This window comes from Spermophilus citellus (genome assembly GCF_964194105.1).
Source record: "Spermophilus citellus genome assembly, chromosome: 1".
Classification (NCBI taxonomy): domain Eukaryota; kingdom Metazoa; phylum Chordata; class Mammalia; order Rodentia; family Sciuridae; genus Spermophilus; species Spermophilus citellus.
In genome coordinates, this window is record NC_138182.1 from 11,359,909 (window position 1) to 11,383,691 (window position 23,783).

At 38.7% G+C, this 23,783-nt stretch overlaps 1 protein-coding gene across 6 annotated transcripts in view; it reads right to left on the bottom strand.

The window, feature by feature from the left end:
- The window catches only part of PCCA (propionyl-CoA carboxylase subunit alpha), a 371,716-nt gene that overhangs the window by 227,555 nt on the left and 120,378 nt on the right, over window positions 1–23,783 (bottom strand). For all 6 annotated transcript variants that reach the window (XM_081297671.1, XM_081297670.1, XM_081297669.1 and 3 more), the window contains exon 8: window positions 8,767–8,803. In XM_081297671.1, the coding sequence (XP_081153797.1) occupies window positions 8,767–8,803 (37 nt within the window). The remainder of the gene's footprint in view (window positions 1–8,766; window positions 8,804–23,783) is intronic.

The following is a 23,783-nucleotide window of genomic DNA, read 5'->3' on the forward strand; positions in this document are numbered from 1 at the left end:
ACATTCTCCATCAGTCTAGCTGCCTAAGTACAGCCTACACCAACTCTTCCTTCCCATCCTACAACCTGACAAATAGGCAGAGACCATGTGTAATACAGAAAAAAAATAAAGGGAGGGACAATAAAAATGTGGCGCACTGAGCTCTGATGAACTTAAGAAAACTGCACAGAAATCAGAGAAAAGTTGCTACACTGCTAGAATTGTACAAAAAATCTAATTCAGAATCCACTGGGGAATTTGGCCACTAAGTACCAGGCTGGTACACTGAAAAGTGCCTGTTGTGAATACAATCAAAGAAGTAATTTAACTTCAAACAAATTAGGGAAATGAATTCTATTTTCAATGCATCATTCATTTTGTGTGTATTGTATCATAATTTTCCATTGATTTTACTGTTCTCTTAATTAAAAATTAGTTACATTTAATCTCCCTATGGACCCAGGTTAATCATACCATTTGATTTGCCACACTTCAGACTGAGGTGATACACATTTGTATCAATACTACTTGGGATTTATAATATCCAATAAAAAGGAAACATAGTAAATATACATATTTACTATTTCTGGCAGTTCAACTATGAATTATCCACATTCATACAGCTACTATCTCTAAAGATGGCTAATTCTCAGTTTTTCCTGTTGGAAAAAGAAAAAGTGTGAAGTGACCACAGAATATCTTGCCTTTCCTCAGTTGTCCATACACATACATAAATACATAAACAACTGTTTATGAGTTGTATTTATTAGATATAATAATTTATTACTGAATCATATATTTATAAATATATTCTATTAGTATATTACATATTGTTTAAATTGCGTCCAATGTAAAATTTAATATACTTATTTTTAATTTATATATTTAAAATATATTAATAATAAGTGTGCTGCTAGTCAATCAGCTTTCTGTCACTGTGACAAAATAACCTGACTAAAACAACTTATAGGAGGAGAGACCTGGGCTCATGGTTTGGGAATTTTCCATCCATGGTGGCCTGGGTCCCTGTTTCGGGTCCTCTGGTGAGGCAGCACATCATGGTGGGAGGCTGAGGTGGAGCAAAGCTCTCACCTTATGGGGCCAGGAAGCAGAGACAGGGCAAGTAAGGGAAGAAAGGCCAGGACAAGATGTAGCCCTTAAGGACACACCCCCAAAACCCATCCCTCCTACTAGGCCCCACCTCCTAAGTTTCCAGCACCTTCCACAGTCCATTAAATTATGAAACCGTCATTGGAGTAATCCATTGATTAGGTGAGAGCCCTCATGAATGAATACCAACAAGCAAGAGAAAGAAGATGAAGGACTGAAACACAATTATGTGACCTTTCAAAAGCCACACCTCCAAACAAACACTGCTGCCTTAGGGGGCCAAGCTTTCAACACAGGAGCTTTTGGGAGACACTCAGATCCAAACCATACATTGAGTATCAAACATGATATATTCATTTAAATAATTAAATAGGAATGAATCAATACTGTACACACAGAGACACAATCATGGTATGCTAGATTAGTTAAAATAAACTATTGATTTAGTGGAGAACCACAACTATACTTTATTGAAAACCTGATTATACTGGCCTATTTTTCTTGGCTTGGATAAATAAAAAACAATAGATCCCCTACTCTGCTCCAGGGATCAGAAATCAGTGCACTTCATTGTGCAGATTAGAGCAGAAGGTGTTCACAGACAAGAAGTTTCCAAACAAAAACCAACATTTTTTTCCCATTACAATGTGTTTCCACATCACGCCTGAATGTTTTGCAGTCTTTTGCAACAGAGTAATAGAAAAAGGAAAACATGCAAGAATGAACACCAACAACGCAAGAGGAAGAAGATGAAGGACTGAAACACAGACAGAGGCAGCAGAGTAAACTCCACAGAAAACAAAGGGAAAGTGTGGAATCATGCTTATGGCTAAATGTGTATGTGGGAAAAGAAATACAAGCACCAAAAGATGGTGGGAAAGAAAAAGAGAACATGCATTCCCATCTCCAGGGGAGTATCATTTCAACCTCAAATGACCACACTACTTCACAAGAATCTTTTTGTTCTTCGGGTGTTGGGAATTGAACCCAGGACCTTGTGCTTACTACATGCACACTCTACCATGGAGCCACACCTCCAACCCCAAACTTCTCCACCTAGAATGGATTTCATGAAGTATATAGTTCAACACCCCTGCACCATTTTTCTTAAACATAACTTTTCCTTAGGCATTTTTATTACATCTCCCTGGATATTAAACCTATCTTCTCCTGAAGACCAAATTAGCAAATAAATCAACAGTACGTAAGATTGTTAAGGTACATTTTAATATCTTCTCAAAGTGTCTTCAAGAAAGCTTTAACCAAGAGTCATAAACAACATTTAAAAATATTCTAAGCAGCATGAAATTGAGATTTCAGGAGTAGTATTTTTTCCCTCTTAAATATGAACAATTTGTTCTTCTATACAACCAACTTTTAAAAAGCGACTTTAGAAACAAAACAAGCCATATCATACCGAAAGCAAGGTGGGAAGCACAGTGCAGGAAAGCAGCCAGAGCAGGGAGGAAAGGCCACCAGGGTCCTCGCACTAATCGGAAACAGGCCGAGGCAGAGGCCATCAGAAGACTAATGAAAGAGTGGGAAACGGTATGTGTAGTCGTTGTTTATTGCAGAAAACCCAAACTCTTTTAAGAGAACAACAAACTGTCAAGAAAGCAGGGAGGTTATTGCCATATCACACTGTGGGACAAGGCAGCACTCTGTGAGACACTGCTCTCATCAGATACCTTTTCCTTTCAATAGTTCTTCATACCTCGATCACCACTCTTTCATTTTTCCTTTCAATACTACTGGAGGAAAATGTGCCTTCTGCTGTGACTGGGGGGTGGGGGGGGGGGTGGGGAAGGAAGGTCTACATGCTCTAACAAGGTCTAGCTGGTCTAGCTGTTCCAGTCTGCCAGTCCCTTGCTGACCTTTTATCTGAACGGTCTATTACTTACTTATGCTGTGGTACTAAAGTCTTCAACTATTATCAAAGAACTATTTCTCCCTTCAATTCTGTCACAGTTTGCCTTTAGCTTTTGAGGAACTATTTATTGATGCCTAAATGTGTATAATTGCTAGTCAATGTATAATGTCCTTCCCTTCTTCGTCTCTTCTAACAGTTTCAGACTTCAAGTCTTTCCATAGCCACCCCAGCTGTCTTTTGGTTTCTATTTGCACAGGATGTCTTTTTGCATCCTTTCACTTTCATCCTATTTGCTTCTCTGAAACTGAAGGGAGCTTCTGATAGACAGCATAAAGGTGTCATTATTTTATGCATTCTGCCAACTCTGCCACCAAGAAATACTACTTCATGAACACAAGGATGGCAATAATTAAAATAAAATAAATTTTTTTAAAAAACCAGAAAATAACAACTCTTGGCAGGAAGCTGAAAAACCACACATTTCTGGTAGAAATCTGAAAAGGTGCAGCCCCCAAGGAAAAGAATCTGGTAGTTCCTCAAAAAGTTACCATATAACCCAGCAATTCTGCTCCTATGCATGAGCTCTAACTGAAAACATGTACTTGAACTAGCACATACACACCCATGTTCACAGCCACACTATTTATAATAATTAGAAGGCAGAAACAACCCATTTGTCTATTAACAGATAAGCAAAATATATATTCACACACAATGGAAGATTATTCAATCATGAAGGAGTAAAATTTTGACACATGGTAGACCACAGCTGAAAAACACTTCTAATTGAAAGAAACCAGGTACATAATTTCATATATTATATGCTTCCATTTATATAAAATATCTGGATTGGGTCAACCCATAAAGACAATAGTAAATTAGTGGTTATTGGGGGGTAGGTGGGGGAAAAATAGGAAGTAAATACCAATGGGTACAGTTCCTAGGGGGAGTAATGAAGATATTCTGATATCAGAAGATTCTGATGGCTATAAAATCTTATGAATATATTAAAAACCACTGAATTGGGCTGGGAATGTGGTTCAAGCGGTAGCGCGCTCGTCTGGCATGCGTGCGGCCCGGGTTCGATCCTCAACACAACATACAAACAAAGATGTTGTGTCTGCCGAAAACTGAAAATAAATATTGAAATTCTCTCTCTCTCTCTCTCTCTCTCTCTCTCTCTCTCTCTCAAAAAAAAAAAAAAACCCCACTGAATTATGTACTTTGCAAGGCTGAATGTTATAGTATTTAAATTTTATCTCAAATTTTTAACATCTTATCTTCGGTGTAAAAAATTTAAAGCAGGTTGCCTCCAGGAATAAGGGGTAAAAACTAATTTAGAAAGAGCATGAAAGAACTTTCCGGGGTGACAGAAATGTTCACTATCTTGGTAGGGTCCACAGTTACATAGATATATGCATATATTAAAATCAGCAAATATAGGCAACATTTACTCACATTACTATATGCAAATTTGCAACAAAACTATGTATAAATACTGAATTCAGTTTATGACATGTATATGGAAGTTCTTCTTTCTTTTTCTTGGTGAGGGGGTGGGAGCAGTACTGGGGATGAAACGCTAGGCATTGTGAGCATCCAGCCCTATGCTGAAGTTTTTGGTAGGACACGTACCAATATGTGCAGTTTACTTTAAAATACAACAAAAAACAAGATGGGTTAATGATATGGTTAGATAACAGTGGTATTGAGTATATAACATGTCTTTGTATACATACAATATATTATATATGGATATATAATCTTGGTGTTGAAAACACAGTATACTATAAAGTTCTTTGAAAATGCTGTTTGATTGAAATTTTTCAAAACAGAATATTGATGAGGAAATTAATGAACAAGTAAATTACTGGCAAGTCACAAGTACCATGCAGAAACTTAGAATATGGTCATCAGACACGTATCTGGGTGGCAACATCGGGGCATCTTCCCTGGAAGACATGATATTTAAGCCCAGATATGAAGACTACATGAGGTCATCTATGTGAGGATATCAGCATGAGTCTTCCAGGTCTCCTCTATACCCCTCCCCCAGAAGACCTTAATCCTAAGGCTCTGAGAGTTGGTGTGTTCAAGTGAGCCAATGGGACAAGGAGGGAGGTAGCAGAAAACTGGAGACAAAGACAGGCTCGAGTCACATGGCATCCATATCAGCAGGGAACTGTGAATTCATCCAAGGGCAATGTTATGTCATTAGCGGGTGCAAAGCAGGGATGGGTGGGACGGGAGGGGATGAGATGTGCCCTGATCATTAAAGTTTTAAAATATTGCATGAAGTTCTATGAAGAATGGCGCTAAATAAGGAGTATAAAAACTATTGTCATAGTTCTTGCTATGACAAGGGTAGTTTGGAGGAGAGAGGGGGTGACACGCACAGCAGGCAGTGACTATGGGGTGTGTGCAGAGAGGATGGCAGCACCTGCACAGGGACTTCCATCCTATAGGACAACAGGGAAACAGGCGCCCAGGACACATCCCAGGTCCAGGCCTCAAGGAATCGGGGAACACTTACTGAGATGTGGAAATCTTGGGAGACTGGGTTTGTAGGATGTTGGACTTCAGGATAAAAGAAAAAAACATTTTAATTTAAATTGAACATAATTTGTGGTTGTGAGAAACATAAGCAAAAGAAAAAAATCAGAATAAACAAGAAACTGTCAAAAGGCAGGTTTAGACTTACAATTTCTTTTCCTTTCAAAATCAATTTGACTTAATTGTACTAAGGACCTTTGGTCCAGTAAAAAGATTACTTTAATGGAAGTCAAGCTCACTAAATTACTGATATCTACCTTTGGGGTTAAAGGTAAACTGGGGATCAATAGCTCTCTATCTGTACACTTAGGGGTCAAAGGAAAAAATCAAGAGTTGAATGTAGGAGGCAAGGTAGTCCACAAAACTAATACACAGAGGGAACATTTTAATTCTTAAGCGTCTGTCATCCCACCCATGGGCAGCTGCTGTCTATTTCAGTCCCACACACTTAAGTACCTTATGACGTTTTATACTAAACAGTGACTCAAATTTTAGCATCCATCCTGAAATCTCATTAGTTTAGCCAAAGTATAATGAAAAAACCATGGTCTTTGGAATCAAAGAAATCTAAATTTAAACCAGTAGCTTGGTGGCCTTAAGCAAATTAATTACTACTTCTAATCCTTAATTTCCTATAAATGAAAATGAAAATAATTAAACCCAAGAATTAGCATTAACAATAACATTTCCAGGGGCTGGGTTGTGGCTCAGTGGTACAGCGCTCGCCTAGCACGTGAGAGGCCCTGGGTTCGATCCTCAGCATCACATAAAAAAAAAATAAGTAAGTAAAACAAAGGTATGTGTCCAATTACAACTAAAAATAAATATTAAAAAAAATAACATTTCCAAAGTACCTGGCACGTAGGAAAATGTGCTATAACAAGGCGCCTAATGCTCAGTTTCCAACTTCAGCAGCATAGATTCCTATTTGCAGAAGAGAAGACTCTTATGAGGAGGAACCACACAAAACAGGATGGATTTTTTTTTCAGCATGTAACAAAGAAAGAAATAAAAGAAATCTATGAAAAGGTCTGATAGATAGGAAATCAGAAACTTATAAATGGACAGGTTGGAAGATTTTATTCAGTTGTTTAGAACAAGGAATGTATTATTTCCTGTGGAATCAATGTTCAGTTCACCTCTTAGATAAACTCAAAATGGCCCATGGCAATAATAATACAGTTAAAATGTGATATATCTCAATAAAAGCAATAGGGGGAAACCAAGAGGCTTTAATATGCAATTTGACTTATGTTAGCAGCTAGCCCTTGAAGGAAAGGTTTTTATGGGGGACTTCTGTGGTGACTCAGAGACTTTCTCAGGGGAATTCCAAACACTTATAGAAACTGATGACCCTGATTCTTTATCATGTTTTATTTCACCTCAAATTTTATGGCTTCCCTTTCTTTCACTGTAAGCAAAACACTTGCACAGTTAACAACCAAGATTGTGATCATTTATTTCACAAATGAGAAGGGATAATAGAGGCAGAATCAGAAGAAAAAATAGGAAAGCAGAAGAAATCACAAAGGATGTGCCCAAGTATAAAGAAAAGAGACTCAGACTGAATTTAGGGGAGCTCAGAAGAAAAGAGACTGAAAAGAAGGTAAAGCACAACATTCAAATGTTGAAGGAAGAAAACAAAGTATTGAGAATCAGAAGCACAGGTTATTAAAAAGGTAGAAGAAAAACATAAAATGCAAGCAAAGCCATCTGCGGTTTGCCATCTGCACCAAGGAAATGCTCACAGGTTGGTGATTCATAATTCTAAGTGTGGCACAGCAACAGAATTCTAGATTTTCCTTCTAATCCTCTATTATTTCCCTAAATTCCTCCAAATATTGTTTTTATGTAGATACTATTATGATAATGTTATTATTCTGTCCTATTAAGCAGGAGATAATAACATACCAATCAGAATGAGAAAGAGGATCTTTTAAATTTAAAAGTATATGCTAGAATAAAACTAAACTACATTAGGAAAGTCTCTTCAAAAGCCAATAGGTATGTTCTGTGAGTTGTAGGCAAATGAGAACTCCCAATGATTTCAAATCACAGACAGCAACTTTTGATTTATCCAGCAGACCTCACTGTCAAGTACTGAGATGCTTTCAGAAAATGTTGACAATTCTGAAAAAATGATTAATGAAGAGATGTTATAGACCGATAAAATAAGATTTTTCTATGGCCTGGTCTCAAATCCAGGGCATTTTTGCAAAACAAATGAACAACAAAACATAATTAATAATGAGCAAAACAAAAATAATTTAACCAGACCCAACTAGAAACAGGGATACATCAAGCAAAACAACTTTCAAATCACCAAGGCCCAAGCCTGCCCCAACCGCAGGCGCTTACTGAGGGCTGTGAGATCACTTTCAGACCAATGTTTCTACGTATCACAACTATACGCACTTTGCCAAGTCAAATGCTTTCCACCTGCGGACATCATTTCTAAATGATCACCTTAATGGGAAAACAGGACTATAGAACTGCTAGTGGGGTACAGGAGTTGTAGGAATGCTTAAGCTGCTGTGAGTCCCTACCAGGCCTCATCTCTCTCATCTGTCTACAAATCTCTGTCAAACCAATATGACTGCTGATTTGATTAATAAAAGGTACAACTTTTAATAGCTTTGCTAACCCATGATAACAGTATGCCCTTATACATTTTCTCAGCAGAAACTAAAAATACAATCATGCTCATGAGTAGTAGGAATATATTTGAAACTAAAAAGTACAATAGCCACTGCTGACCTGTCCTCCAGTTTACCTTTTACTCCAATTTAGAATACTCTGTCCTAATTACCCACATTCTCTTTTATCTTTCCTAGCAAGATCATTAAGTCAACATTTAACATCTTAGGGAAAGGCAAAAATTTTGAGAATTTTGTCCAACATATTATGTTCACGTTAATCATATAAATTCCTTAACTTTAGAAACTGCATTCAGCTGCTTACATACAAATTTATATTACATCCAATCTTGAGGATTCTTGACAATTCCTTCCTTTAATTAGTGAGTGATTTCATCTTACAAAAGAGCTATAGCTAAGGTCAAATTACTCTTTAAAGTCCAGTTTAATAACAGAATATGATAATTCAACTGATAAATTCTTTCAGAGGGACAAGTAATCAGAAACCTAAAACTATTAAAATATTATTTGCTCTATGGGAATTACTTATTACACGTTTACTCAACCGTATCTGCTGAAAGACATAGAAACCCTACCAAAGTTAATTTAAGAACTTACCAATTTCCCTTGCAATTCTGACAGCTTCATCTGCATCCTGTAAAAGCAGGAAATGAGACTCAACATTAATCCCATGAGGCACTGCGCAATGTCCTTAGGGCAGTCGTATATTGCACTACTGTCTCCTCTGATTCATTTAATGCTCAATTTTACAACCTTCTAACCCTTTTCATTCAGAGAAATGTAAAATTAATACCATAAGTGGAATGTAAATTCTACCTCATCATTATTATATTAAGAAACTCAAAGCAGTTTGAAATGAGCTGGCAGGAAGCACTACCAGAATTGCCAATGACTTGGTGCAGTTGCCGGAATTTAATGGCAGAATTTAGATGTTTACAATCAATACCGAATCATAAATCAGATCATTAAAGCTTGTCTGCAGCCAGCTTGTTTCTGTGTCGGATACTTGGGTGTCATGTTTTCCTGGATTCTGTCAGCAGGGGGAGTTGATTCTCTATTGTTTGGGAGGAGCTTGATCGATTTTCCAGAAGTCGAAAGGTAAATTTCCAGGATCTATAGGACTTACCAATTATTCAAAGAAATCCCTTTAGTGATCTCCTTGACCTTTTCTATTTTATTTCACCTTTTTTTCAGGTACATATTTTATCTTTAAGGTTGCAGTCTGTTACACAAAGCAAAACTTTAAATTCAATCAACTAACTAGTATGGTTTAAAAAAAAAAAAAAAAAAACTACAAAAAGCCAAATACAAATACCTTCCTAAACACCACAAAGGAAGAGTTTATTGATATAAGGATTAGTCACTGCTAAACATCAATCAAGGCCACTGTACCTCTCACTAGCTGAAAGGCAACAAGTTTCCTGCATCTATATCACCCATTAACCCCCACCCAACACACCCAACAGGACCCTCCCAACAGGTTCCCATAGAAAGACCCCTAGAATTCTGAACTCCAAGTTTCCTCTTTGGTTTTATTATTTTTTGTAGTTCAGTGACACAAGCTAAAATGACTGAAGTTTTAGAAAACAACTTTAAAATACTGAAGTCTGGTATTTTTAAAGCTAATTTATTTAAAATGTAGAGTGACCATATCAGATCCTCCCCCCAAAAGGCAGTGGGGGATGTTTATAACGGGTTCATTTATGTCTAATAAAAAAAAAATCTTCCTTGAAAGTCTTCAGTACCTAATAACATCCCCTGAATAAGGAGGTTGGCAGGGGAAGTTGTCAGAAAAATTTAATTTCCTTTCATTAGCCAGTCTGCTCCACAAATAGGTGCTTGTTAAGTTCAAAGCAGTCCTGAAAGCAACATCAGTTTTAAGTCTTTTTTTTTTTTTTTACTCCAAGCAGTCACATCTGCTAATGAGATTTCCAAATAACAATTGTTTTCAAGTCAGAGATAAATCTATAACCTCCCACCCCACGCCCCCCAAAATCAAGGTTTACTGCTTTATTACACCTTGCTGTATTCACTGACTTCACATTCTCCAAATTTTAGCTTAAAAGGATAAAAATCCATGAAAAGGGTCATTTAAGAACGTTAGTGGTTTCCACACATTGAGTTGGAAGGTTCTTTGTTCCAGCCAGTGACAGTTATTGGAGAATACTTGCCTTTAATGGCCTCTCTGTCAGGAAGTGTTAAACCTGCCAAATGCGAACAATTAGTGCCTCTCCAACAAAATACAGGAAGAGTGATGGCTGATGAAGACTGGATTATAATAAGCTCAGAAGAAACTTTTAACATTTCTTTCAAATGCCTAAGACTATATTTACCAATGATAATCTGAGAGAAATTAAACTGCTATCCAGAAAGTTACCTGTAGAGAACTAATAGGAAATTTTTAAAGGATAATTCATTAGCAATATTTTATCATTTTTACACACACACACACACACACACACACACACACACAAACACTAGAGATGTGTGTGTGTATATAAAAAGAATAATATATAAACACAGCAAAGCTTCTAAAATTTCTTTAACTGCTACCAATCACTTCTGTAAGCTGCCGCAAAAATTATCTTTTAACTGGTATGCTTACATTTTCTTACTGTGAAAATTAAAATCCTACTAAACGAACTTTCAAATAAAATCAAACTGCCTTAAAACTTTATACTTGTTGCTCATTCATCCCCCCTCCCCAAAAAATTATTGAGGACCTATTATGTACTAGACATTAGAAAACTTTATTATCAGTTTCAAAAAATAAACTGTCAAGTACACCCAGTTCCCAGATGGTCTTTCAGCATGCAGTTTTATTACTGAAATATATAAAACTACTTTTAAAAAGATAAAAAGGCTCATTTGGCTCCAAAGTCAACAGCACTGACACATGACATTGTAAAACCTCCCTATCAGGTTATAGAAAGAAAAAAAATTTAATAAAACTTTGAAACACCTATGAAAAGACCAACAACCATCAGAAAAAAAAAATGTGAAAGTGATTAAATAAGAGGTTCAGATAGAAAGAAATCCATTACGTGGAAGGCTGAGGCAGGAGGATCGCAAGCTTAAAGCCCACCTGGGCAACTTAGTGAGACTGCCTCAAAATAGTAAGTAAAAGGGTCTGGGGACATGGCTCTGGCAGAGAACTTGCCAGGCCCTGGGTTCCATCCCCAATACAGCCAAACAGAAAAAAGAAAGAAAAGGAAAAAAAAAATCCACAAGAATACATATGAAATATGTCCAGCCTCAGTCCTAATCATGGAAAGGCTGATTAAAGCAAGGAGATCCCACTTCTCATCTAGATACTGAAGCTGATAATGGCCAGGAGCCACGTGAAGGTGACTCAGGTAGAAGAGCACTTCTCACACTATCAGTGCTGCAGGAAATATAATCTTTTTAAAAATAAGCTGTTAGTATCCATCAGTACAAAGACATATATCTTTGACCCATCAATTTTACTCTTAGGAAATTATCCTATAGATATCCTGATACACATTCATACAGAGACCAACCTATAAAAGAAATGTGTTATTTTCAGTGTGTTGTTATTGTTTTGAAAGGAAAAAATCTGAAAACCAATTTGATAGGCCTTCTGAAGACTAGAACACAAATGGTACATTTATAAGAAACAGAATATTACACGGCCTTTAAAAAGAATGAGGGTGGTCCATATGTTCTTACTCATCCATGTATATACTAATTCAATAAATGTCTACTCAGCAACAGTACATGAAATACATTTTCTGCCCTCGTGGAGCCTGTCAAAGCCTAATATGGGAAACAGAAACTGGAGTAAAGAAATCAATTGAGAGTCAAAATAAATGTTACACTGCACAAAGAGTTCTAGAAAATAAGAAAAGGAACCTGTTTCTGATAGATTACTCTGAAAAGGCCCTTCTGAAGTAAAATTTGGAACCTGAGGACAAAAGCGGCTCACTGCCTTCAGAAGATCAGGAAGAAAGGATTCCGGACAGAAACAACAGGTGAAAAACCCTAATTAGGAAGGAACTTAATATGTTCTAGAAACAGAAAGTCCACAAAGCTGAAGCTGAAATGCACTAAGGAGGCGGGTGGGGCGGTGAGGCAGCGAATCCCAAGGCCCAGGCTAGGATGGTGAAGCTTTGGGACAGTAACTCTCATGTGCTAAATATGTGCAAGTCACGCCTACCCTAACTTGTTGGGAGAAAGGAAGGGGTAGTGAAAGCAAGGGGTGGACTGAATTGTCCCTCCTCCCCCCACATGGAATTGGGTGAAAATTCCTGAGACAACTCATCCCCTCCCCACATACAAATTCCTCCTACTGAGGGGAGACTGAAGGACCACAGCCCACCCCCCCCCATCACAACAGGCGCCAAAGAAGCTAAGAGCAGACTCAGCCCCCTCAGCAGGCCTGGAATTCAGGATAACCAGTTTGCATATGTGCATTTCCTGCCTTTTGTCTGCCTCAGCCCCAGTCCCTTCCCCCAGGCCTCCCATCCCTTAAAAACCCTGCTCACCTTCAGAGATTCTATTTATTGTTTTATCTATCTTCCTTCAAAGGAGGCTTTGAATAACCCTATTTTCCTCCCAATCTCTGAATATTTCTGGAGCAGTGAGCTGAAGTCCAGCCCCTTCCTGGTCTTTGTGTGGAAGGAGGGCCACGTTCTGACCCAGGAGGGAACAGGAAAGGCACCATCCAGGCATCCAGTAACTTACAAACTAATGGAAAAAATAGATCTTAAATGTGATTACATAGAAGCTAAGAAATGTCACTTGTCACCCATGTTACATACAAGTGGTAAGGAGGACCTATGACAACACAGCATCTCTAACTCAAAAACAGATTCCTAGAAATCTTCTCAGGCATAGTGACTTTTTAAAAAGGCCTGACAGGGGCTGGGTTGTAGCTCAGTGGTAGAGCACTTGTCTTCCATGCGTGAAGTACTGGGTTCCATCCTCACCACCACAAAAAAATAAAATAAATAAATATATTGTGTCCATCTATAACTAAAAAATTAAAAAAAAAAAAAAAAAAAAGGATCTGACAAATAAAAGCATGGTGGAAAACAGTGGCTGGAGCCTCAAGGAGCCACACTGAAAGACAGAACTTCAGTCCAAGGGCGGAATGCAAGGCCTCACTCTGACTGCATTTGGAAGAAGTGTGGCAAAAACTTTACCTATTTATCGTGTGTATATCCTTGAATCTCCATCTCCCTTCTCCTGTCTAGTTGGTTCCTTGAGTATCTCAAATGCCTGGAGCAGTGCACAAAACAGCTATTTAACAAACAGCTGTTGAATGAAGGAATGAAGGTGGGGGACACAAGAGCACAGGAAGGCGACACTGGAAGAAGAACAGGGTCCTAAGAGAGTGGGGTAGCAGCAGTTTGGGTGAAAGAAAAACCAGCATCTTCTATTCGTCTGTGGCATGCTTCTGTTTTCACCTAAATGCTACTCTCTCTGGGATGCCTTTCCAGGCCTCCCATCCAACATTATTTGTTCAATGAATAAACAACTCTCATCAGCTTCCATAAAAATAAATCTGCTGGTGTTACAAGAAAATGTAGGGTCAATGCTCCAACACTGACGCAGGCACCGACTTCCTTAACAAGACCACTAAAGCTTAAGAAATAAAACTAAGAATCAATAAATGGGACAGAATCAAATTAAAAAGCTTCTGCACAGCCAAGGAAACATGAGCGCAAAGACAGAGGGTAGGGAATGAGATCTTTGCCACCTGCTCCTCTGACAGGGGATTAATGCCCAGAATATATAAAGAAATCAAAAAGTTCAACACCAAAAATAAAAATAACCTAATCAATAAATGGGCAAAAGAACTAAACAGACATTTCTTAAAGGAAGACACACAAATGGCCAACAAATATATGAAAAAATGTTCGGCATCTCTAGCAATCAGAGAAATGCAAATCAAAAGTAAACTGAGATTTCATCTCACTCCATTCAGAATGTCAATGATCAAGAACATAAATAAGGGGCTGGGGATGTGGCTCAAGTGGTAGCGCGCTCGCCTGGCATTCGTGCGGCCCGGGTTCGATCCTCAGCACTACATGCAAAGATGTTGTGTCCGCCAAAAACTAAAAAAAATAAAATAAAAGAACATAAATAAATAATAATAAATGCTAGCCAGGCTCGGTGGCACATGCCTGTAATCCCAGTGACTCGGGAGACTGAGACAGGAGGATCAAGAGTTCAAAGCCAGCCTCAGCAACTGCAAGGCACTAAACAACTCAGTGAGACCCTGTCTCTAAAATAAAATACAAAATAGGGCTGGGGATGTGGCTCAGTCATTGAGTGCCCCTAAGTTAAATTCCTAGTACTAGTGGTGGTGGTAGTAGTAGTGTTACCGCTGTTGTAGTAGTAGTAGTAGTAATAAATGCTGACAAGGATGTGGGGAAAAGGCACACTCATACATTGTTGGTGGGACTGCAAATTAGTGCAACCACTCTGGAAAGCAGTATGAAGATTCCTCCAAAATTCACTAGCATGGAGATTCCTCAAAAAAAATTTTTGACCTAGCTATACCACTACTTGGTATTTATCCAAAAGAGCTAAAATTGGCATACTATAGCAATACAGGAACATCAATGTTTATAGCAGCATAATTCACAATAACCAAGTTATGGAACCAGCCCAGGCGCTGGTCAATAGACAAATGGATAAAGAAAATGTGGTGTACATACACAATGGAGTTTTACTTAGCAACAAAAAAGAATCAAAGTATGGCATTTGCTAGTAAATGGATGGAACTGGAGAACACCATGCTAAGAGAAACAAACCAGATTCAGCAAGTCAAGGGTCAAGTGTTTTCTCTCTTATGTGGAAACTAGAGAAATGTTAGGGGGGGAAAAGGTGTGTGTGTGTTGGGGGGTCAGACATCACAGAGATATAGGGAAGATCAGTGGACTAGAAGAAGGAGACTGAAAGGGAAGGAAATTAATTAATTTGACAAAATCATGCTATGTGCATGTATAAATATACCACAGCAAATTCCACCTTTATGTATGTCTATAAAGCACCAATTAAAAGTAAATAAATAATTAGTGTGAGGAAAACTGGTGGTATAGAGGAAAAAGAATAGGAAGAGGGAAAGGGGGGGGGCACAAAGACAGGAATGGAGTAAATTGAATTCCATGCATGTACAGTTTTGTCAAAATGAACCCAAGTATTATGTATAAATATAATGCATAAAATATAAGCATAATTTAAAAGTAATAGGTGTGTTAGAACTGGGCACAGTAACATGGACTGTAATCCCAGCTGACTGAGAGGCTGAGGTGGGAGGATCATGAATTTGAAACCAGCCTTACAACTTCGCAAGACCCTGACTAAAAAAAAAAAAAAAAGATTGCAAAGATAAGGCACAATCTCATAAATGCAAAAGAATACTCATCTCTAGAGCATCAGTTTTGTAAACAAGTAAATTGATTTCCAAAGAGATGTGGTGGCCTGTTCAAATTCACCTGAGTGACAGCAAGGAGGGATTCAGAGCAGGGCATGGGGGGCCAGACAGGCTTCGGTTTCAGTACAGTTTTGGTTCAAAACAAAGAATACTCAGTGGAATACCCGGCAAAAGCCCAGTTCAATATTTACTCTTATCTCTGAATTCTTAGCCTAGCACATTTTTTTTCACTACATCATGCAACTTCAAAAGTTGAAATTTATCTTTCAAAAACCTTTTCTTACAAACAATAGAGTACTGCCCTATTGGTAATTTGGGGTGGAGATGCTGGGAATTGAACCCAGGGCCACAAGCATCCTAAACAAATGTTCTATTGAGCTACAGTCCTAGCCCTATTTGAAATATTTTTCTTTCCTTTTTTTTTGGTTCCATGGGTAAAACACAGGATTGCTTAACCACTGAGCCACGTTCCGAGCCCTTTTAATTTTTTAATTTGAGACAGAGTCTCAGTTGCTGAGGCTGGCCTCAAACTTGCATTCCTCCTGCCACAGCCTTCCAAGTCCCTGGGATTACAGGCGTGTGGCCACCATGCCAGACCCTATTTGTAATTTCTAAGTTAAATATTTAATTAAGTAAAATAAAAACCAAACTTTCTAATAATATAAAATAATCATTAAGCCTTACTTTATCAAACACACTTTGCTCTTTATTTATATAAATCTCTTATAAGCAAAATATTACTACCACTTTGCAAATCCAATCTGGCATTATTTGAAAGGGCAAAGCTGATTCAGTTCAACAGTGTTAGCCTTAGAACATTCTTAAGACAGCACTCAGACCTGATAATAATATGATACCCAGTACAACAGGTGAAAATACTCACAGGCTCAAGACAGTAGATTCTACTAAAAATATTCTTCAACACAGTAATATTCTAAAATTTATTAAAATAAAATTTCTAACAGAATGGGTCATAATCCCCCCAAATGGAAGAAAAGTAAAATATAAAAATTTCAGCTTGGGCTGGGGATGTGGCTCAAGCGGTAGCGCGCTCGCCTGTCATGCGTGCGGCCCGGGTTCGATCCTCAGCACCACATACCAACAAAGATGTTGTGTCCGCCGAGAACTAAAAAATAAATATTAAAAATTCTCTCTCACTCTCTCTCCTCTCTCACTCTCTCTTAAAAAAAAATATTAAAAAAAAATTTCAGCTGAAAGAACAAATCTGATCTACTCATTCACTTACAGTATTTTCAGCTGAGTGCTCAGAATGTTTTTATTTTCATAAAAAAGTAATAAGCAGAGAAAAAAACAAAAATAAATACAAATATGTCAGCAAAAACATATTCTAATGGTTTAAATCAGGAAGTTAAAAAAAGGAATAGTCCACAGCCGTATTTTATTCTCTTCTTCTAAGCAACAAAAATCCCTCCATCCATTGTTTCTTTATCCCAGCAGGTCCTCAGAGCAGCCACACTCAGGCTCTGAAGCAACTGAATTTCTGATGAGGAAAGGGGTACAGAAAAGAACATAACTCCAAAGCAACAATTCAAGAAACGTAGAAAGAGGAAAGCAGCCAGGGACCAGTGCTCAGCCCCTTGACTCCTCTACAATGGCACAACTCACACCTTCCAATCCAGGAGTAATGGTGAAAACTGCTGCGTGACTCTGAGCATGCTGGGGCAGGGGGTGCTGCAAAAATCAACTAAGGAGATCACAAAAATATACAAAAGATCTGCCAAAAATCAGTTGCCTTCTCTGTAAGTCTGTTTGTTAGGCCCCTAGAGGGGGACCGACAGGACAGGCTTAGCAGTTAGAGCACAGGCACAGGGGTGAAAGGCGTGGGCTCTGGGACTAGTATGCCTCTCTGGAATGCAGTTTCCTCACCTGGAAAATGAACATAGTAAGAGAATCTCTGTCATGGGGTCATGGAGAAGGTGACATTGGTTAAGGATGAAACTCCCTAGAACAGGACCTGGCCCACAGCAGGAACTCGATGAAGGTTAGCAATCTGTGGTCATTAAAATGGGCAGCCCACACCCCAAACTACAAGTGTGTCCCCTCCCTGCCCAGCGTTAGTTGTTGCCTCCTGTGTGATTACCCATCTCTGAATCTGCATGGTACAGAACTAACACTGGCACTACACTACTGCACAAAGTGGGTGTTTCATCTCTTGATCACACGAATCAGATGACCTGTGAACTCGTTATTGCTGGTGAGCATGGATAAGGGCAGGAAGGGCAGGAAAAATACAACAAAGACAAGCAAACTCAGTCACTCTCCCCAGATGCTAACCACATAATATATTTTTACAGTGACATTAGTGTTGAATCCTGACCATACCATCCAAGATCCAGGATACACTTCTTTCTGGGAATCCTGCTATACAGTTCACTTTTCTCGGTTGGTTCTAGAACAATTGTTCCACAAAGGTCTAGGGCTGTATCTCAGTGGTAGAGCATTTGCCTACCATGTGTGAGGCACTGGATTCGATCCTCAGTACCACATAAAAATAAATAAATAAAATAAAGGTACTGTGTCCATCTACAACTTAAAGAGTTAAACAAAAAAAAAAAAATACATAAATCAGCTAGGCGAGGTGGCACCTGCCTATAATCCCAGCATTTTGGAAGATGAGGCAGGAAGATCAAGTTCAAAGCCAGCCTCAGCAACTTACCAAGGCCCTGAACAACTTGGTGAGACCCTGTCTCAAAATAAATAAAAAGGGCTGGTGATGTGGAACAGTGGTTAAGTACCCCTGGGTTAAATCCCCAGGACCAAATAAATAAATGAATAATCACTGTTTTATTAAGACATAATGAACCAGGAGTAAGAGCTAATATGCACACAAAAAGTAATTCTCAAACTATTCTGCATAAATATATAAAGTTAAATAAAATTTCTTAACAACCCTGGGCTCACAAATGGCTTCCAGCTGATTGGATTTTCTAGTTCGTCAAAGACAAGCAGCAGAACCCTTCTATTTTAATATGCAATTGTCCCACAGAATCCATGGGGTGGTTCCAGGACCCCCTTGAAGATACCAAATGTACAAATGCTCAGGTCCCATGTAAGAAATGTCATACCATTTGTGTATAACCCACACACATCTTCTCATACACTCTGTCATCTCTACATTACTTATAATGCCTAACACACTCTAAACACTGCACAGTTGTCAGACTATTATTGCTTAGGGGATGGCAAGACAAAAAGGTATGTATACGTTCAGTACAATTTTTTTCCTAATATTTTCAAACCAAGGTTGGTTAATTCTAAAGATACTTCACCCAGAGGTACTCAGGATCAACTAACTATACTTTCAAATTTTTTGAAAACTTAGTACACTTTTCTATAATTATAAAAGCAGCACAATAAACATAATTGAATCTTTTTTCAAAAAAAAACTTTTAGGCATCATTGGAAAAATCAATTATTCTTGGTTTAGCAGGGAAAAATACACTGATGTCTAATAGTAGAATTCTAACTGCTAGGGAAGAGCTTGCTGCCATTTTTATTTTTTTCTTTCTTTTTTTTTTTTTTTTTTTTTGCTTTTTTAATGATTTCTTTCACACTAGCTTTTTTTTTTTTTTTTTTTGGTTATTTGCTTCTTTATGTTAAAGCAAGAGTATGATTTTTAAAATCATACTGACTAATTACGTGGCAAAACAATTACTACTTCAAATCTACACTATAGATTACAAAAGTCATACACACACATTACCATACTCTGCTCTGTGGTATAAATGGATATTACTTAAAAAAATAAGAACTTAAAAAAATAAGAACTCAGAGACATTAAATAAATTTCCCCAAAAAACTGTGCAGCAGGGTGCAGTGGCATACATCCATGATCCCAGCAGCTGGAGGACTGAGGCCGGAGAATTGCAAGTTCAAAGCCAGCTTCAACAGCTTAGCAAGGCCCTCAGTAGTGAGACCCTGTCTCAAAATTGTAAAAATAAATAAATAAAAAGGGCTGGGGTATGGCTCAGTGATAAAGTACCCCTGGGTTCAATCCCAAATACAAAAAAATTTAAAAGCACAGTGCAATGATAGGTGTTACAACTAAATGAGGCAATCTAGTCATCAGAGATTCCTGACTCTGCCTCATACTTGACATTAAATAGACCATATAATCCTGCCAAATTCCACCATCATTGTCAATACTATCTATTTTGCTGCATCATGATGCAATAAAATGTTTTCACCAGCAACAGAGCTATGTCTCCCCATCTCTCTCGCTTTTGAGCTAACTCACTACTACTCAAACTTCGGGAGTCACTTGGCTGCCATTTCCACTGGAAACCCTGACATGATCTCCTAAACTAAGTTCTGTGCCACTCCTACGTGGGCTCCATGCACCCTGGGCTTGTTAAAATGCATTGGGACTGCATTGAAGTCAGAGCTATGGCATGTAACTGTGGATAAGCAAATGAGTTAGTATTCTAATTCCTGTTTTCCAACAAGCACTCTCTGCTGTCCACACTTGCTCCTGAGATCAAGGTAATAAGATGTTGAATAAAACCAAATTTGTTAAAGGCAAATATTTGACACTAGAGAACCACTTGAGAATTACATTTTAAAACCTTAGTTTCTCTCTAATAAAAAGAATGATTCAAGAGTGAATAACAAGCCATAAAGAAAACAGTGCCAGAAGACCACTTAAGTACTGCTCGCAAATTTTTTTTTTAAGTGCGGAAAAACCATCTCCTAAATAATCAAATAAGAAGGGGAAAATAGAGCAAATTGAAACCTAGCTAATTTACTCAAGTTGATGGTGACAATTACTCAGGGAAAAAAGTAGAATACAATTTGCAAAAAAAAAAAAAGCTTAGTCTTAAAAATGTTATAGGCTAATTTTAATTTTAAAGAACACTATAGAATTTTAAAAAGAATTATCTATACTAAAATTAGCACAATGCAAACTACTGTGAACACAGTTGCTAAAACCACAAGAAATTTATTCGCATCAAGAAACCTCAATTTGAAGTCAGGGGTGTGGCTCAGTAGCAAAGCACATGCCTGCTATGCACAGGACCCCGGGCTTGGTCCCCAGTCACAGTTCCAGATCCTAAATTTGGCATCTGCATTCTCCTCCGATGCCCGCTGCCGCTGCCCCACTGGAAGTCTCCCCAACACAAGGTGAGATGAGCCTCACAGCTGGTAGAGCTCTGACCTCCTTTTCAAGAACCCTGAGAATGAGAAACGATTGGGTTATCTGACCGGATTTGAAAAAGTTTATTACTGGAGGAAAACTTTCCTTATTACTGACAAAATATCAACTTTCTTTTTGTTCAAAGTCATAAGTCAAAGTTCACATGGAGGAAGACAGGCGGGTCTATGAGTCCATCATCATGCCGGCTCTAGCAGACAGTGGGTTCAGAAGGTTTCGGGAGCCCATCACCCAAAGAGAAGGAAACTTACCTGAAAACCTTGAGCACTTTCCTGTCACGACCTGTTGTGTTCACTCAAGCCTGGGCCTGGGAAAGAGGCCTCCAAATATTAGGCCACTGAGGCATGGCAGATACTGGCAGGCGTGTAATTAGAGAGGGCCAACCCCTAGGTTGGCAGCCCAAGACTCAATATTCCACTGTGAGACTCTCGGGGTTTCTTAGGCCAAGTCTGAGCTCTCTTTGAATCGGCCTTCTGTTCCTCAACACATTCAATTTTTCACTCAAACCCACGTTCGTATCTTCTTACACGGCACCATTTCACTAAGCGTACTTCAGAATCACAGCTGACTGTTTTGGAAACTTTTAGTATGAATGGGTTGTGTAAGAGAGCCATAAGGTAAAAAAGGAAGCAAAATCTCAGACATCCAGTGTGGTGCATTTTTTCATTCATATAAGGAAGCTTCCAAAAAGAATTCATATTCCAAAATTATTTTTCTACAAAATTTATGGAGAAGTCAAAGTTCATACAGAAGCAGAAAAGACAAATGAACGTGTGAAAAGCTGAAAACTCTCTTGAACCTGATTGTCTTCACCCTGATTTTTCTCTTCCTCTATGGCAATCCCCATTTCTCTGCCCTGTGCTTTCTTTCTCTGAGCTGCTCCCCTTTCCTTCTTCCTGGTCACAAACCCCCAAAACAACACTATCTCTTGAAATGAAGCCACTGCCAGGGCAAGCCCCCAGACTGAATGAAAGCGCCCAGGCTTCTCCATGAACTGAGTACTGGCAAAGACTTTCAAAACCTACCAGAACATTCAGAGTCTCCTGATTTATATCATTAGTTCACACTGCTAGTAAGAAGCTCAGATAGAAAATACTGGATGAGAAGGGAGAAAAACCAGAGAAGCTTAGGAAACAGGGTGAATGTTGGACAAGGCCTCTTGGAGACCTCTTGGTAACTCCAGTCTAGATGCGCCAGCAAGGAAGGAACAGGCTCCTCCAAATTTGCAGGACAGTTCTTCACCACATGTCACCAGCACTCAGGAGTAGCCCTGGAAGCAGCTGTGACTCCAGCTCCCTCCTCACCACCTACAAGGAGCCTCAAGCCAGAAATAGAACATTTATAAATGAGCAAAAATTGACTGGGAAGATCCAGATAGCTTTTCAACTCCATATTGTATATTTTCCAAGAGCTTAAACACAAAAGTCAAATAAGACCCAGAAAAGGCTGGAGGCTTTACACATAAAACTAAATGCTTCCACTCCAGAAATGAAACATCAGTTTTTAAGTAAAGACCTGCAGATCTTGTAAATCATTGTTCTGTAACATGCAAAGAGAATTAAGGGGAAAAACTATAGCAGGCAATATCCCAACAGCAACCCAAGTATCCATTTCCCCTTTTGCCCTCCCACTGACAAGAGGAATTTTCACTAATTATTAATAGGAAATGTGTAATTTTCATCAATTCAGGTGATACAAGATTTACCTTAATTCCTGCCATGATTACCAAAGCACTCCCTCACAGTCAACAAACTACTGGTTCATGGTTATCAAGAGTATCCCTCACATTTCCCGTGTCCCTACCTACAACTGTCACCTTTGGACCTTTAATCCAACGAGGCACAACACCCACTAACTTCATAAGAAAAAGTCTACTGTGCAAACAGAAGTGCAGATTGAATGCCCTCCTGGCCACCCCTCCTTGACCCACCCCCAGGGACTCCATATTCACTATCAAATCAGAATTTATCTGAACTGCGTCATCAGTACACTTGGGACTAAATTAAGCCCAAATTGAAAATCTAAAAAGGCCTGATTCAAAATCAGAAAAAAAAATCAAAAATATAATGGCAGAAGCATACAGACTGACTAGATCAAGATTCATAACAGCCAATCCAAATCCCTACCCGAATCTGCCCAAATCTAAAATGAGATGGCAATGCTGGACTAATGCCCAACAACTGAAGGCCTGAGAAAGCAAAGATTCGTCATAGTCTGCTCAGGGTCTCCCAAGGCTGCGATCAGGGAGTGAGCAAGCTGCATTCTCACTGAAGGCTCAAGAGGGGACAAATCTGCTGCCAACCTCATTCAGGTTGGACGGTAACATCTGTCTCCTTGTGACTGTATGACTGAGGGCCTCAGCTTTTTTGCTGGCTCTTAGATAATAACAATCAACTTCTGTTATAGTCTGTATCTGGAACATCCTCCCAAGGCTCATGTGTTGAAGGCTTGGTCCCCAGCCTTCATTGGGAGTGCTATTGGGAGGTTGTACAGCCTTTAAGAGTTAGGGCCTAGTTGGAAGAAGTAGACCACTGAGGGTGAGTCCTTGTAGGACCCTCTGCTCTCTGTCCCTCTCTGCTTTGGAGCTGCCACAGGTGAGCATATTATGCTCCCTGCCATAATGTTCTGCCTCATCACAGGCCCAGAAACAAGTGACCATGGAGAGAAAACTCTGAAACCATGAATCAGCTATTTAAAAGATTTGAATGATTAGTTACTCGATAGTTCCTGAAGACTTGCATATGAACCAGCGTGGATTTCAGAAAGATCACTAAAGCTGAGATGTTGAGAATTCACTGGATTGGAACCACAATGGAGACCAGTTAGAAAGCTGATGCAGCAATCCAAATTAGATGATGGCAACTGAACTTGGTGTTCGCTTGGCAAGAGAAAGAAGTGAACGGATTAGAAAGCTACTAAAGTGAGTTTTCTGCAGTGGTATTGATAAAGAATGATTCCAAGTTTTCCAAGTTTCTAGTTTGAGAAAAAAGCATCAAAAACGCCACCACTTTCTTAGGTAAAAAAGAATGAAGGACA